Source organism: Homarus americanus, unplaced genomic scaffold (genome assembly GCF_018991925.1).
Source record: "Homarus americanus isolate GMGI-L3 unplaced genomic scaffold, GMGI_Hamer_2.0 scaffold10880, whole genome shotgun sequence".
Taxonomy (NCBI): Eukaryota; Metazoa; Arthropoda; class Malacostraca; order Decapoda; family Nephropidae; genus Homarus; species Homarus americanus.
In genome coordinates this window covers 65,439-81,952 of record NW_024717886.1, presented here as the reverse complement: position 1 = coordinate 81,952, position 16,514 = coordinate 65,439, and the positions used below count along the sequence as shown (strand labels likewise).

Below are 16,514 nucleotides of genomic sequence, written 5' to 3'. Positions count from 1 at the left end.
CGGAAGGAACAACAAAAACCTTCAGAGAAACACTACGTCCTATAAACTTGTTTACCATTTATTATCAATGACACCGTACACCAAAACGCGTAGTTTCTAACAAAATATTATATTTCCATTCAAGTATTTATTCAAGCCGAATTAGAGGGAATGTTAGGTTGTAATATGCAAGTTTTTTAACTAAAACCATTCGAAAAGTGATTACGTAAATATCTTTTTGAACTAAAGAAAGCCAGTCATTGTTTTCATCACGTATTTATCCCACTTTCCACTGTAATAATGACGCTATTTCAGCAAAAAATATTACATTTCGGAATGTATTATATCAAGCACAGTATAAATAGAATAATATTGTAATATAACAGAATTCTTATCCCAAAAACTATTAAAAACGTATCAACATCTCGAGAACATCGAAGCTTAGGGTAAAAGTCTTTGTTTTCTATGTATTTATCCTGAGCCATAATTGAAATGCCATCATTGTACAAAACCAGTCGGCTTATTTCCCATTATATTTATTCAGCAGATGTTTTTAACTGAAAACTATTCGAACATCGTACCCTTCTAGCCCTGTTCAAGGACAGGACAGAGAAGCTGTTTAAGTTGCAGACGATGACAAAAGAAAATGATTTTGTTGATTTTAATGAAAATATTCAGAAATATAGTATCGCAATATTTATTCAAGTCAATTAGATATTATTGCAATACAATACACAGTTAACCAAACCATCTTTGAAAAGTGATTAGGTAACATCTTTGAACGAAACAAAGTAAAGCTATTGCTTTTCATCACCAATTTTATCCTCAACTTTCCACTGTAACACGTATGTCATTTCAGAAAAAATATTACATTTCCGTCGAAGGTATTATATCAAACTACAGTATGAATAGAATATCACTAATATAACAGTATTTTAACCGAAAACTATTAAAAATACGAAAGTAACATCTCTTGAACATAGGAATGTTAAGTAAAGTTTGTTTTTCTAAATTTACATTGAACACACGTTTAAAACTATTTCTGAGAATATGGAAATGTAATATTTTATGAAATGACGTGCATTCAGCGGAAAGAGATAAAATCGACAAAAACAATGACTCGCTTTTCGTTCAAGATGTTAATCGCTTAATGGTTTCAGTTAAAACCGTTATATTACAATAATATTCTATCCTAATTCACTTGTGATAAAAGTTTTTAACTGGAAAACGCATTCGAAAAACACGTGTACCGCCTAACTGATACGGCAGAGCCCTAGTCGAAGGCTTTGTGTTTACATCGCTTCTTAAGAAGTTTAATTTTACGTCAAGCATATAGGTTTTGCGGTGTATTCTATTTTTTGCTTTTATTTTCAGAAATATGACAAGATTTTATATAATACAATGTTACGGAATTTTTAATTTACAAGTATTCATTTTTAAAAATACAGAACACCAAACAAATACTAGTACGGATATTTGCGATTCCACTAAAAAAACCAAACAGCTGGTACTCTCCCTCAGCCCTACCAAAATAGCCCAACATCTTTCTTGTTTATCCTCTTCCATTTCTCACTTTAACTGGTATTTTTACTCATATTGCCCACATCAGATAAACCAGTAATTGAGGTTAGATATTTTTATAAATTTGATTGATCTCCCATGAAACGTTAGAACCAACCTGACCCTACCAACAGTGTTGCATTTTTTTTACATTTTGGTGTCTCCATTTGTTAATTTTTTCTAGAGGTTTGCACAATAGTATAATTGTTTTACCAAAGCAAAAACGATTTAAAAGAAATATCATTAACTAAAATTTTAAAAAGGAAAAATTTTGAAACTGGCAACTGTGTGTAGATGACCTAACTCACATCATATTGATGTTTCAAATTTAATTAACAAAATTTATGTATCTATAAATAAACTTTTAAAAATGAATACTTTATGTTCTACATACCCTGTGCACAATATTACAACATGCATTTGCACATTTGGGCTTGCTATGATGACGCAACTGTACGCACACGCAGCACGTTTGGTCACAATGCAGTTACTGGTAAACATTAAAACCAAGTTACTAAGAGGGTGTCACCTTTAAAAATTTGTCTTAAGAACGCGCTATACACATGGCCATGACTATATATATATATATATATAATAATAAGATATAATATGTAATATATATATATATATATATATATATATATATATATATATATATATAAAAAAAAAAAAAAAAAAATATATATATATATATATATATATATATATATATATATATATATATATATATATATATATATATATATATATATATATATATATATATATAAACATTTCATAAATTTGGGGCCCACTGATGAGTTTGGCCAGCCAAGTAGGTAAATCCGGGCCTGGTTATTATATATATTGGACACACTGTATTACTGCATAATACCAAGACATTTATAACACATTACTCCTTCTCAATAAGGGAGGAACCATTAGGACTCTTATTAACCGTTACTGTATTTATTTAATACTTTATATTAGGGTTTAACAGTTACACTTCAAAATAATAAACCTATCTTCTAGCTAGTTCAAAGGAAACCACTTATCTCACTACAAATGGGAACTTAAGGATTTACCAAACAGAATACACCCAAATACTCATTGCCATGTCGCCATCACAGATGTCCTACACCTCCATGCACAAATTCCAACGCAGTCTGACTTTATCAAACTGGGTGGCACAGTGGGACAGCTTCATGACGTCATGTCTCATACGACTCCTCATTGGCTGAAGACAGGCCTAAGACCTCCATACTACTGCCTCAAAATTTGTGGGAATCTTACATTGTTACAATGGTGGTAGAGATACAGAGGTCACACATGGTGGTAGTGATACGAGGTCACACATGGTGGTAGTGATACAGAGGTCACACAGTAGTGATAGAGAGGTCACACATGGTGGTAGTGATACAGAGGTCACAGATGGTGGTAGTGATACAGAGGTCACATATGTGTAGTGATAAGAGGCACATAGTAGTAGTGATACAGAGACTCACATGGTAGTGATACAGAGGTCACAGATGGTGGTAGTGATACAGAGTCACACATGGTGGTAGTGATACAGGGTCACACATGGTGGTAGTGATACAGAGGTACACATGGTGCTAGTGATGGGGGGTCACACTGGTGGTGGAGTGATACAGGGTCTGAAATGGTGGTAGTGATACAGAAGTCACACATGGTGGTAGTGATACAGAGGTCACACATGGTGGTAGTGATAGAGAGGTCACACATGGTGGTAGTGATACAGAGGTCACACATGGTGGTAGTGATACAGAAGTCACACATGGTGGTAGTGATACAGAGGTCACACATGGTGGTAGTGGTACAGAGGTCAAACATTGTGGTAGTGACACAAGGAGATGACACATGGTGGTAGTGACACAAGGAGATGACACATGATGGTAGTGACACAAGAAGATGACACATGGTGGTAGTGACAGGAGATGACACATGGTGGTAGTGACACAAGGAGATACATAGTGGTAGTGACACAAGGAGATGACCATGGTGGTGGTGACACAGGAGATGACACATGGTGGTAGTGACAAAGGAGATGACATGGTGTGTAGTGACACTGTGATTACACATGATGGTAGTGAGGAGGGATGATACATGGTGGTAGTGAGTCAGGGAGATGGCACATGGTGGTAGTGACACTGGGAAGTTCCAATGGAGGTATTGAGGGAGGATGACACATGGTGGTAGCGAGAGAGGATGATGACACATGGTGGTAGTGACACTGGGAAGTTACACATGGTGGTAGTGACACTGGGAAGTTACACATGGTGGTAGTGACACTGGGAAGTTACACATGGTGGTAGTGAGAGAGGAAGATGACACATGGTGGTAGTAACACTGGGAAGTTTCACATGGTGGTAGTGACACTGGGAAGTTACACATGGTGGTAGTGAGAGAGGAAGATGACACATGGTGGTAGTAACACTGGGAAGTTTCACATGGTGGTAGTGACACTGGAAGTTACACATGGTGGTAGTGAGAGGAAGATGACACATGGTGGTAGTAACACTGGGAAGTTTCACATGGTGGTAGTGACACTGGGAAGTTACACATGGTGGTAGTGAGAGGAAGATGACACATGGTGGTAGTAACACTGGGAAGTTTCACATGGTGGTAGTGACACTGGGAAGTTTCACATGGTGGTAGTGACTCAGGAAGATGACATATGTTAGTGATACAGGTAGATGATACCGGTAGTGATACAGGAAGATGACACATGTTAGTGATACAGGTAGATAATACATGGTAGTGATACAGGAAGATGACATATGTTAGTGATACAGGAAGATGATACACTGGTAGTGATACAGGAAGATGACACATGTTAGTGATAAGGTAGATAATACATGGTAGTGATCAGGAAGATGACACATGTTAGTGATACAGGAAGATGATGCCGTAGTGATACAGGAGATGACACATGTTGGTGATACAGGTAGATAATACATGGTAGTGATACGGAGATGACATATGTTAGTGATACAGGTAGATGATACAGTGATAGGTGACATGTTAGTGATACGGGTAGATAATACATGGTAGTGATAGGGAGATGATATTGTAGTGATACAGGAGATGATACATGTTAGTGATGCAGGGAGGAATGCACATGTTAGTGATACAGGTAGATAATACATGGTAGTGATACAGAAGATGACATATGTAGTGATACAGGTAGATGATACCGGTAGTGATACAGGAAGATGACACATGTTAGTGATACAGGTAGATAATACATGGTAGTGATACAGGAAGATGACATATGTTAGTGATACAGGAAGATGATACCGGTAGTGATACAGGAAGATGACACATGTTAGTGATACAGGTAGATAATACATGGTAGTGATACAGGAAGATGACACATGTTAGTGATACAGGAAGATGATACCGGTAGTGATACAGGAAGATGACACATGTTAGTGATACAGGTAGATAATACATGGTAGTGATACAGGAAGATGACATATGTTAGTGATACAATGAATGTAGTGATACAGGAAGATGACATGTTAGTGATACAGGTAGATAATACATGGTAGTGATACAGGAAGATGACACATGTTAGTGATACAGGAAGATGATACATGTTAGTGATACTGGAAGATGACACATGTTAGTGACACAGGTAGACGATACATGGTAGTGATACAGGTAGATGATACATGTTAGAGATACAGGTAGATGATACAGGTAGATGATACAGGTAGTGATACAGGTAGATGACACATGTTAGAGATACAGGTAGATGATACAGGTAGTGATACAGGAAGATGATGGTGGAGTGATACAGGTGGTGATACAGGTAGTGATATAGGTAGATGACACATGTTAGTGATACAGGAAGATGATACATGTTAGTGATACTGGAAGATGACACATGTTAGTGATACTGGAAGATGACACATGTTAGTGATACAGGTAGACGATACATGGTAGTGATACAGGTAGATGACACATGTTAGTGATACAGGTAGATGACACATGTTAGTGATACAGGTAGATGATACATGGTAGTGATACAGGAAGATGATACATGGTAGTGATACAGGTAGATGACACATGTTGGTGATACAGGTAGATGATACAGGTAGATGATACATGGTAGTGATACAAGTAGATGATACATGGTAGTGATACAGAAAGATAACACATGTTAGTGATACAGGTAGATGATACATGGTAGTGATACAGGTAGATGATACATGGTAGTAATACAGGTAGATGATACATGTTAGTGATATAGGTAGATGATACATGGTAGTGATACAGGAAGATGACTGAGATTGGTGATACAGGTAGATGATGCATGGTAGTGATACAGGTAGATGATACAGGTAGTGATACAGGTGATGATGCATGGTAATGATACAGGTAGATGATACATGTTAGTGATACAGGTAGATGATACATGGTAGTGATACAGGTAGATGATACAGGTAGTGATACAGGTAGATGATACAGGTAGTGATATAGGTAGATGACACATGTTAGTGATACAGGTAGATGATACATGGTAGTGATACAGGAAGATAACACATGTTAGTGACACAGGTAGATGATACATGGTAGTGATACAGGAAAATGACACATGTTAGTGATACAGGAAGATGACACATGTTAGTGATACAGGTAGTGATACAGCAAGATAACACATGTTAGTGATACAGGTATATGATACAGGTATATGATACATGTTAGTGATACAGGTAGATGATACATGGTAGTGATACAGGAAGATGACACATGTTAGTGATACAGCAAGATGACACATGTTAGTGATGCGGAGATGACACATGTTAGTGATAAAGGAAGATGACACATGTTAGTGATACAGGTATATGATACAGGTATATGATACATGTTAGTGATACAGGTAGATGATACATGGTAGTGATACAGGAAGATGACATATGTTAGTGATACAACAAGATGACATATGTTAGTGATACAACAAGATGACACATGTTAGTGATACCGGAAGATGACACATGTTAGTGATAAAGGAAGATAACACATGTTAGTGATACAGGTATATGATACAGGTATATGATACATGTTAGTGATACAGGTAGATGATACATGGTAGTGATACAGGAAGATGACATATGTTAGTGATACAACAAGATGACATATGTTAGTGATACAACAAGATGACACATGTTAGTGATACCGGAAGATGACACATGTTAGTGATAAAGGAAGATGACACATGTTAGTGATACAGGTAGATGATATAAATGGTAGTGATACATGGTGAGGTGAGCTATATAATCACACCAATATTAAGAGGCACCACACCACAGTCAACCACTTTCATTTCATTTATGTATGAAGACGCGGCTACTCTCTCCACCACCTCCATCCCTTCCTCCACCTGACCAAACACATTACTTAAAGTATAATTTGATGGGTCTTTGGTGTAGATGAAGAACTGGGCACTGCTGGGAGATGAAGAACCGTACCGTGATGTCACCATCCCCTGCTTGCCAGCCCTTTTGTACTCCTTGCAGTCATCCATCCCTGGCAGTAGTGTGGCCTCCTGCCCATTGTTCTTCTCGTAGTCTCCGCCAGCTAAAACCTCATTGTATTTGCCATGGTTGAATTTTCCCAAGAGACAGGAGTGGAGGAATGAGGGACCTTTCTGTCCAGTACTCAACCACATGAACTGTCTGGCCAGCTCAGTGTCAGGTCTCAGCCGAATGTAGATCCTCCCTCTTGTTGAACCCTTCCACCCTAGGTCTAAGAAAACTAGGGTGGAGGAGAAATCCACTAGGTCCACCCAAACTTCTGTGCTGCAAATATAATGATGACAAATCAGACAATCAATTTAATAATTATCATAAAGAGATGAATTACTATCCAGTGTGTCTCACTAATTTACATTAAGGAAACTGTGTTAGTAAAGACTAGCTGGAATTGAAATTTTCTCGGAATGTTCCCAAACCCAGAATTTTCTGGAAAATTCAGCTTTGAACGTTACTCGAAACATTATGGAAAAATTCTGAGAAAATTTTCCCAATACTGTACCCAGAAAATTCCGGGGATGGGGAAATCTTTTTTCCGGGTTCGAGAGATGAAAATCAGGCACATTTTCTGGAAATTTTGAAAGAAATTTCCGGTACCTGGAAAATTACCGGGATGGGGGATATTTTCCAGGTTTGAGAGATGATGCAATGTGCAATTTCTGGAACTTCCGAGAACACTTTCCTGTTACCCTTAAAATTTCGAGGATGATGGATTTTTTTCCGGCTTTGAGAGAGTCGTCTCATTACCCGGAAATTTCTCATTCCTGGAAGTGCTCTGCACCAATTGTTCCGACTAACGGAGACATCACGGTACAGTATTTGGGTTCTCGTTGTTGAATAACAGAAATTGGGAAGTGAAGTCATAAGATTATGATGATCGTCTTAGTGGACCAGAGCCAAGCTGTGTGGGCACAACCATAAAATTAATGCCATATGCCGAGATTTATACAGAAAATTTAAAACAGACATTTCCATGCTTGTGACTGACTGTACATAGGTTGATCAGACTGATACAACAAATCGTCGAGGAAAACTGGAAAAAAAAAAGATAAAACAACGGAGGAATTAACTTTCCCAGACAGCAACACTGGTCGAATGAGGATGCCAACAAGGACAGCAGGACAGCCAAGTGACTTTTAAATTATATTAGTATCCTGCCACCAGGACATGAATGCACGCATATCTTAGTACACTGAGATTACATCTTACATGAAGTGTATGTTACCGCCCCACACAGGGCGAGAGGTAGTGTGGAATTTGTGATAACATATGTGGGTGTTATGAAACGGCAATATGGAAAAATAGTTGATAAGAACACGGAGTTAATTAGTTAAGTTGAAGGAGTGAGGGGAGGCTAGCAGTGTTGACGGTAGTGGTTCAGCCGAGACCGCACGATCTGTCCTGGGTGGGTCATTCAAGATGCACTGTCTAACTGTGAGCACTGTCACCTACAGACTAGTTATTAGACCCGGTACACGCAAGTCTATGCTCCTATGTTCTAAAATTTATGTATTGGGAGATACTATGTATACGCCTTTGTCATATTCAGATAAGTGTGTATTAAATGATGTTGCCGTTGTATACAATATGAAGCTGTTCTTTGTCACCTGACCTGTAATTTACAAATCAAGAGTAATGTGTTAACATTGTATTGACAGGTTTTGACCATTAAACACCATTGAGTCCACGTGCACGGATCTTCTCATCCAGACGTCGCATACTTACCACTTCATTGGTGGTAACAATGTGATTATAAAGGGAGTCATCCCAGTAACATGGTGATTTCTTCCTCAAAATAAAGTGAGAGGCTACAAAGCCTGTCTATGTGGAATACAGCCGAGTCGTGGCAGTTAAAGATCTTTAACACCAACACTTGTCCACTTTAAAGGTCTTATATTGTCCCAAATACTCTTAGAACAAAAGTGTGACACATCAGGAAGTAAATTCCTTGACTCAGAGAAAGTACTTAAAGGTGCATTAAAATAAAAATTTATGCATCTGACACCAACTGCCATACACTTCCCCCCCCCCAGCACCTTCGCCATGGCTTGAGCTTGTCACCGACACAGCTTGTGACAGCTGTGAATGGCTGTGTGTCTCATCACAAGTAAAAATAAGCACAAAAAGTAATAAGAAGCGCTGAGATGGTACATGTATAGGTGTAGTGAAACAACTTGAGTTTGCTGGCATGCAACTTCCATGAGGGTAAATTTTGCAGGGACTGTGCAGATTTGGCAAAGTTAGCAGGTTTTAGGCAACTAGTGAATAACATAATGAATGGAACCTGTTGCTGGCATTACCCTGATTGTGAGACCAAAATCAATGAGACTATTGTGCATCATAAGGGAAGGAGACACCTAGAGACAAAAATAGATGAAGCAGAATCTTTATTGGTTGCCAAACTAGAGTAGCTTCCGAATGATATCCTCACTAAGACTGAAGAAATAGCCGATAGAATGGAGGCAGTAGTTAGAGAAGTTATGCTCAGATTACAGCAGGGTCACAAAAGAGGACAGAGAGTAATGTAGGATCTGAACAGGTTCTACAGCAGATAGGGACTCTGCAGACAAGTATTGAAAAGATTACAACTAGTAAGCCTACTGGCAGTGGTGGGCTTGGTTCCGCTAATCCGCTAACCACTAATTAGTGAAGCTAACTTTCTCGTTAGCGGATTAGCATTTTTGCTAACTTTGGAAACCATTAGCAGACCAATTAGCTTCCGCTAAATTTAATTCTGCTAACTTTAAGTCCGCTAACAAAATTTATACATGTTTGTTCCTGTCTGTTTATAGCGGTGACGCCTGTGACGTGACTCCAACAGCCAGTCAGGCACACTTGGCTGACTGCGTGTTACTCGACGTGACAAGACATGATTTGTCAACGCCGCACTGCCTTGAGCAGTATCGTGTAATTCCGCAGTTCTGAGTTCAGTTCACTTACGACATTGTCACGTTACAGACAGTCTAAGCAGTCTTACAGTGTATGCTGAAACTTGAATGTAAACTAATGTTAAATTTCATTTGTTCATTTAATTATTTGTGTACACCTTGATCATCATCTGATCTTGGCATGCTATACCTTTTTGGAAAGCTCTATGTCTAAGCTACAAGACAACTTATGAAAATTTCAGCTCTCTAGGTCTGTTTTAAGGGTTTTAGAGCCCCCCCGTTAGCGAAGTTAACTTTTTAGTTAGCAGATTAGCGGTTAGCGAAGCTAACTTTTCATTTAGCTGTGCCCACCACTGCCTACTGGCATGGGAGAGGAGGAACACTGGGAACAACTTGAGCACAAGAACAATATAATCGTGTTTGGAGCCCCTGAGAGTCAGTCAGAGGAAACTAAAAGCAGGAAAACACGAAAAGATGGAGTTTAAGAATATTTGTGAGGAGGCTCTAAATATGTCAGCTTCCCCTCACGATGTAAGGAAGCTAGGACAAAAGCAAGAGAATAAACCTCGCCCCCTTAGGATCACACTAGAAATGAGTAAAAATATTGGATGTTATTTGGTAGGCAGAAAAAAATAGCAAAAAACATAACATTCGAGGGCATATTCATAAACCCAGATTACATGGTAATGCAGAGGGAACAGCACAAAGAACCCTTGAAGCAGAAAAGGGAGGATTCGATGAAAAACAAGGACAGACGTGGATGGGATATATACAAGGGAAAATAGTGGAGGCAAGTACACCAGTACAGAACCAGGGGCAGTGAGACACCCCCTACCCGTCACCTCCACCCAGGAGGAAGCGAGCACCGTGTAAACAATGTCATCTCTGACCACACCCAAAAATCTGACGAGTGTAGTAAATGAGGCAGCTTCTGAAAATGGAAGGAGGCTGGAATCATGACCCAGAACAGAGACATTAATCAGGACTATTTCTTGGCTGGAAAATTATGTACACTAATTATTACTAACACTTTCCTTGATAAGTGTCTGGAGTTTAAAACCTTACTCAAGACACATCAACCTGAGGTGTTGTAGAATTGTGTAAGAACAGGAGAATCAACCAGGAGGAATGTGAGTTCAATATAGATGGATATGACTCATGAGCCTTCTCATGCAACTTGAAAGAGGGGTGTGGTTATCTACTCTAGGTAAGACCTTAGAGCCAGCCAGGTGAGATGCAGGGGAGGATATTTTTTTGAAGAATCGAAGTGATGTAAAATTAAACTAAAAGGGAGAGACTTACTAATTGTTATACATAACTACAGATACTCAAAATGTACCTTATTAAACCAAGGGAACTTAAGAGCCTTAATTGACTATACAACGGCACTAACCCCAGCCACTTCCTTGTCATGGGGACTTTAACGATGGTGACACCGACTGGAGAAATGAAACCACGCCAAATGACCTAAACAATCGCGGCACTCTTTTTGTAGAAACTCTGAGAGGCAATTTTCTATTTCAACATGCTAAAGAGCCAACTCAATACAGAGGAGACCAAACACCAAACTGCTAGACCTCATCATAACTAACAAGGAGGGTATGGTGGCCAAGCTGGAACGTGGTAATGTTGTCCTTCAGTTTTAACTGATACTTGGTTCATGATAAAACCAGGCCAGGGTTCAAATATTACAAGGGCAATTATGACAGGATGAAGGAGGAGATAAGGGGTATTCACTGGCCTGTCTCAATGAGATACAAGAATGCAGACACTACGCTGAATATCATAGCCAATATAGTGATATACTTGATTGATAAATATATACCCAAGATTAAACCCACTACTGGCTCCAGGAATACAAGGGGACCATTACACGTGAACCATGCGGTGGCCAACAAGGTTTGGAAAAAATCTAAAAAATTCAATAGATGGGTAACAACAAATGACGTGCAGGACAAGGGGATGTACAGTAAAGCCTCGAATAACGATGTTAATGTGTCCCCCAACATTGTAGTGTTAGGTGAATCGTCTTATCGCGAATCATTAATTACCATTAAAATAAAGCAATAATAATGAGATGCATTCCCAAGTGTGACCTTTTCATATCTTTTTCCCCCAAAGAAAATTGTAAACTATATTCTTTAAATAATGTTTCTGAATGTACCTTATACACTATAAATGATAAAAGTGGGGTATGCTATAACGAACGGATTCTACTACGAATATTCCTATAAAGAACGGTTTTACCTATAAAATTGAGAATGCTATAACGAACGAAACTCCTACAAATACGCTGATGAATACGGAACTAATTCGTCCTGCATGAATATTATTACAGCGGCTCACAACAAGAGCATCGGTATATCTTTGTTTCATTGTTTAGTCAGTGCACCACTGAACTTTATTTGAAATTGTCTTTTGATGTGAAATTAAGTGTTATTTTTTATCACGGTAACTATTTTGTTATAAAAAGATTATTTTAATTATAACAATGAATACGTCCAAACAGTGAAAAGCTAATAACCGCTTGAAATTAGAAAGAAATTATAAATAAAAGGCGTGAGAATGGAACAAGCATTGCGAAACTAGATATGAATATGGGATATGGCTAAATCTCGACAATATGCCGATTTTTGAAGAATAAAGAGGAGTTGAAAACTGTGCAAGTGGCTAAGGGAATCTCTAGACTTAGCAAAACAACGTGTAAATGCGATTGAAGGATGGAAAATATACTCTTCGTGTGGATAAAGGAGAAAGAAATGACAGGTGTTGGCATTAAGTGAAGCTATAATTTGTGAGAGAGGCCAAATAATTGTTTGAGGACTAAAGCCAAGACTCCCAGTGGAAGTGCTAGTGCTGTGCCAGTGTTTAGGAGTACGCCGAGGGGGTTGGTTTACTGGTTTCAGAAAAGAAGAAATAAGTTACACAATGTTGTGAGACATGGTGAAGCTGCTAGTGCAGATAAGGAAGCAGCTAGGGAACACCATGACATTTTTAATGTGATTCAGAGGAGGCTTTGTTTCTCAGCAGGTATTTGCTTTGTGATGAAACTGGACTTTTTGAAACAAATGCCTCGCCATTACATACATTACAAGGAGGAAAACTTCTGTCCTGGCCATAGCAGATGAAGACAGGCTTACCCTCCTTGTTTGTGCTAATGCTTCTGGTGACTGCAAGATAAAACCACTCCTTGGAGTACCATGCAGAAAGCCCTAGAGCTTTTCAAAACATTAGGAAGAACACATGTGGTGTTATGTGGCAGTCCAAACCCAAAAAGCTTGGTGACCAGGAGTCTTTCTTTTCGCTGAGTGGGTGACTAGAGTGTTTGGACCCAGTGTTGAGAATACCTCATGGAGAATAATCTTCCATTGAAAGCTTTGTTGGTGATGGACAGTACCAGCCCACCCTCCTAATTTGATGGTTGAATTGCCTGGGTTCAACTTCATCACTGTGCTTCTTGCCACCCAACACAACACCTCCTCATCATTGTGGATCAACAGGTAATTTCAAACTTTTAAGAAAGCTGTACACAAAAGGCACTGTTTAGAAAATGTTTTTGCAGCCACTTCTTCCAGTTATGTTAGTTTGAAGGAATTTTGGAAGAGTCACTTCAATATAGCAGATGCTGTGTTTTATTGTGTCAGCCTGGAAGAGGTTTCTTGAGGTGTCTTTGTTGTGCTTTGCTTGAGCCATTGTGGCCTGAATGTGTGCTTCAAAAGAGACTTTGAAGGCTTTGGATGTAGTTAAGAGGAAGAGGCTGTTGTACATGAAATTGTGTCTGGGCAATTCCATGGACCTGGAAGTGGATGATGATGATGTTGAGGTTGGTGGATGAGCAGGAAGGGCTGTCCACTGAGGAGCTGCTTAGGCTTCATACTAAAGAGACAGACACACTGAAGTGGAGTAGCTTCTGAGGGAGTCAGGGGGAGGATGAGGACAGGAGAAGCCCACGTCATTCCTGCCAAAATTCTCGCAATTGTTCTCCAGCTGGAACAAAGTGGGTATTAGGTGTGGAGAGTTATCATCCTGATGTTGCTTCTGTTGAAAAGGAGCCTCAGTATTTTTAATGACACTGTGATGAACTACTTCTGGAAGGTCAGAAATCAAGGTTGAAGCAATAACCCTGGATTCCTTCTTTAAGAAACTATTAAAAGATCGGCACAGACAAAGAAGCCTGTAGACAGTCACCAAAAGGGGGCTAGGAAGGATGACTCCTCCTCCTTCCACCTCTTCTCCATAATTCTCCTCCTCCCCCCTCCTTCTCTGCCTCCTGTCCTGCATGCTGAACAACACTAAGGTAAGATAAAGTACCCGTGTTTTTACAATTTCCACAGAAATTTTTCGGTGTTAAGTGGTTGTATTTGGGGCCTGGAATGGATTAATCCTATAATGAACAAATGCTATAACGAACGGGGTTCTAGAACCAATTAGATTCGTTATAGCATACCCCACTATTAATATGGTCACACAAGAGGAGATGGGACGCCATTGTTTTCGTTTGTGTTTACAGCCGGGAGTCCGGGACGATAGTTCTACACGAGAAAATGAAGAAAATAAGACCCTGGTTGTAGTTGTAGTAAAATTAATGTAAAAAAATTAATATATATGTTTTAAGTAACGTTATTTAATGTTAATAAATGGAACAACAGAAGTAGCTAACCACTAATGGCAAAGAAAAAAAAAGCGATGGATTGGGAACGCCAACATATACAGTCATCCCTCGGTTAGACACAATTCGTTCCAGAAGGGTGTTCGCTAACTGAAAATTTCGTTAACTGAAACCATTGTTTCAATGGGTTTTAGTTAATTGGTTCCAGCTCACCGAAAATTACCTAAAGTCAAAAAAAAAAATGCAGTGAAGTACACTTACTTTGAGGTATATAGAAGGCTCCTGGATGATGATGCTGATGTAAATTTGAAGTGGGAGGTGGAGGAGAAAAGGAGAAGAAGGAAATTGGGGTGGAGGAGAATCTTATGGAAGTAATTCGTTAACTGAAATTTAATTAACTGAGGCGTTAAGTGTGCATTTCCGGATACCGTGTCATTATTTTTAAGAATATGTAAGTTCCTGCTCATGAGACATCACAGCTCTTCCACATCAACCTCCTCCCACTTGAGGGCCCAATGACTGACCAATGGACACAATCTCCTTGTCAACTCTGCTTCTTCTTAAAATCCCTCAAAATCATGGACTGCTGATGGCCACAGTGCTTTCCATGCAGAATTGAGGATCTAATGAGGCGATCCGCCATGAGGACACAATCAATTTACAGCCTCCAGGATGTTAAATTGTCTTCAATTTCTGACAGTGTTAGTTCAGGATCAGTTGAAGTTGCCTGATAACACCTCCTGAACATTTTCTTCATGTACAACTTCTTGAAGTTGCTGATCACATTCTGGTCCATTGGCTGCATGATTGATGTTGTGTTGGGAGGCAAAAACAACACTTTGACAAAGTCAAATTGAGCCTCCAAAGTGCCGGCAAGTTCAGGGTCATGACCAGGGGCTTTATCCATAAGGAGTAGAGCCTTTAAAGGGAGTTTATTGGTGGTTAGGTAACTCTTCACAGAAGGGCAAAACACCTCAACAGCCCATTCATTAAAGAGCTGTCTTGTCACCCATGCCTTATGGTTGGACTTCCAATAAACTCCAAGCTTTCCTCTTACCACTTTTTGTTGTTTGAACACCTTGGAGTTCTCAGAGTGGTAGACAAGCACAGGCTTCAGTGGAATCCTCTGAGCATTGGCACCAGCAATAAGTGAGTCGGTCCTTCATGGGTTTATGCCCAGGTAAAGAGAGCTTCATCTCTGGTGATGAATGTCCTTTTGGGCATTTTCTTTCAGAACAACCCAGTTTCGTCCCACATTGAACACTTGCTGTAGAAGATAATTTTCTTCATCCACCAGTTTCTTAAAGTCCACTACAAACTTTGCTCCTTCTTTATCTGCACTTGCAGCCTCACCATGCCTAATAACACTGAAAATGTCACTTCTTTTCTTTAATTTTTCAAACCAGCCCTTGCTTGCCCGAAAATCTTCGAACTCTGTGCCAGAAGAACCAGGTTGATCTTCCTTTGAATGTTAAATATAAACCTGGCTCTTTCACAAAAAAATTCTGTAGAAACTAAATCGCCTTTCATTTGCTTTTCCCTGATCCAAATGAGAAGTAACCTCTCTGTTTCTGAACCTTTAAACAGTCTGGTAGATTTGTCTCTCACTTTCACTTCCTTAAACTTGTCTTTCTGTGCAAGAATTGTCGACACAGTTAATGCCGACATGCCATATTCTTTACTAAGCCCATTTGTTCTAATGCCCTGTTCATGTTTCTTTATTAATTCCTGTTTTACCTGGATTGAAATAACTATTCTCGATTTCTTTGGAGCCATGCTGGATTCGATTTCAACACTGAAATTTTAAGTTTTATTGCTGTAAATAAAGAATATTTTCTTTAAATAAACACTGCACTGCACTATATATTATCAATATGCAAAATATATTTCAAAATGACCAATAATTTGACTGTAAAAATGGAAAAAAGAGTTTATGTTGAA

At 39.0% G+C, this 16,514-nt stretch overlaps 1 protein-coding gene across 1 annotated transcript; it reads right to left on the bottom strand.

The window, feature by feature from the left end:
* Positions 1 to 6,814: 6,814 nt before the first annotated feature.
* On the bottom strand, positions 6,815 to 10,021 carry LOC121859046 (peptidyl-prolyl cis-trans isomerase-like). Its single transcript, XM_042355705.1, has 2 exons — positions 10,017 to 10,021; positions 6,815 to 7,343 (listed from the first exon to the last, which is right to left on the bottom strand). The coding sequence occupies exons 1-2, from the start codon at positions 10,019 to 10,021 to the stop codon at positions 6,815 to 6,817; spliced, it is 534 nt and encodes a 177-aa protein (XP_042211639.1).
* Between the last annotated feature and the right edge of the window lie 6,493 nt (positions 10,022 to 16,514).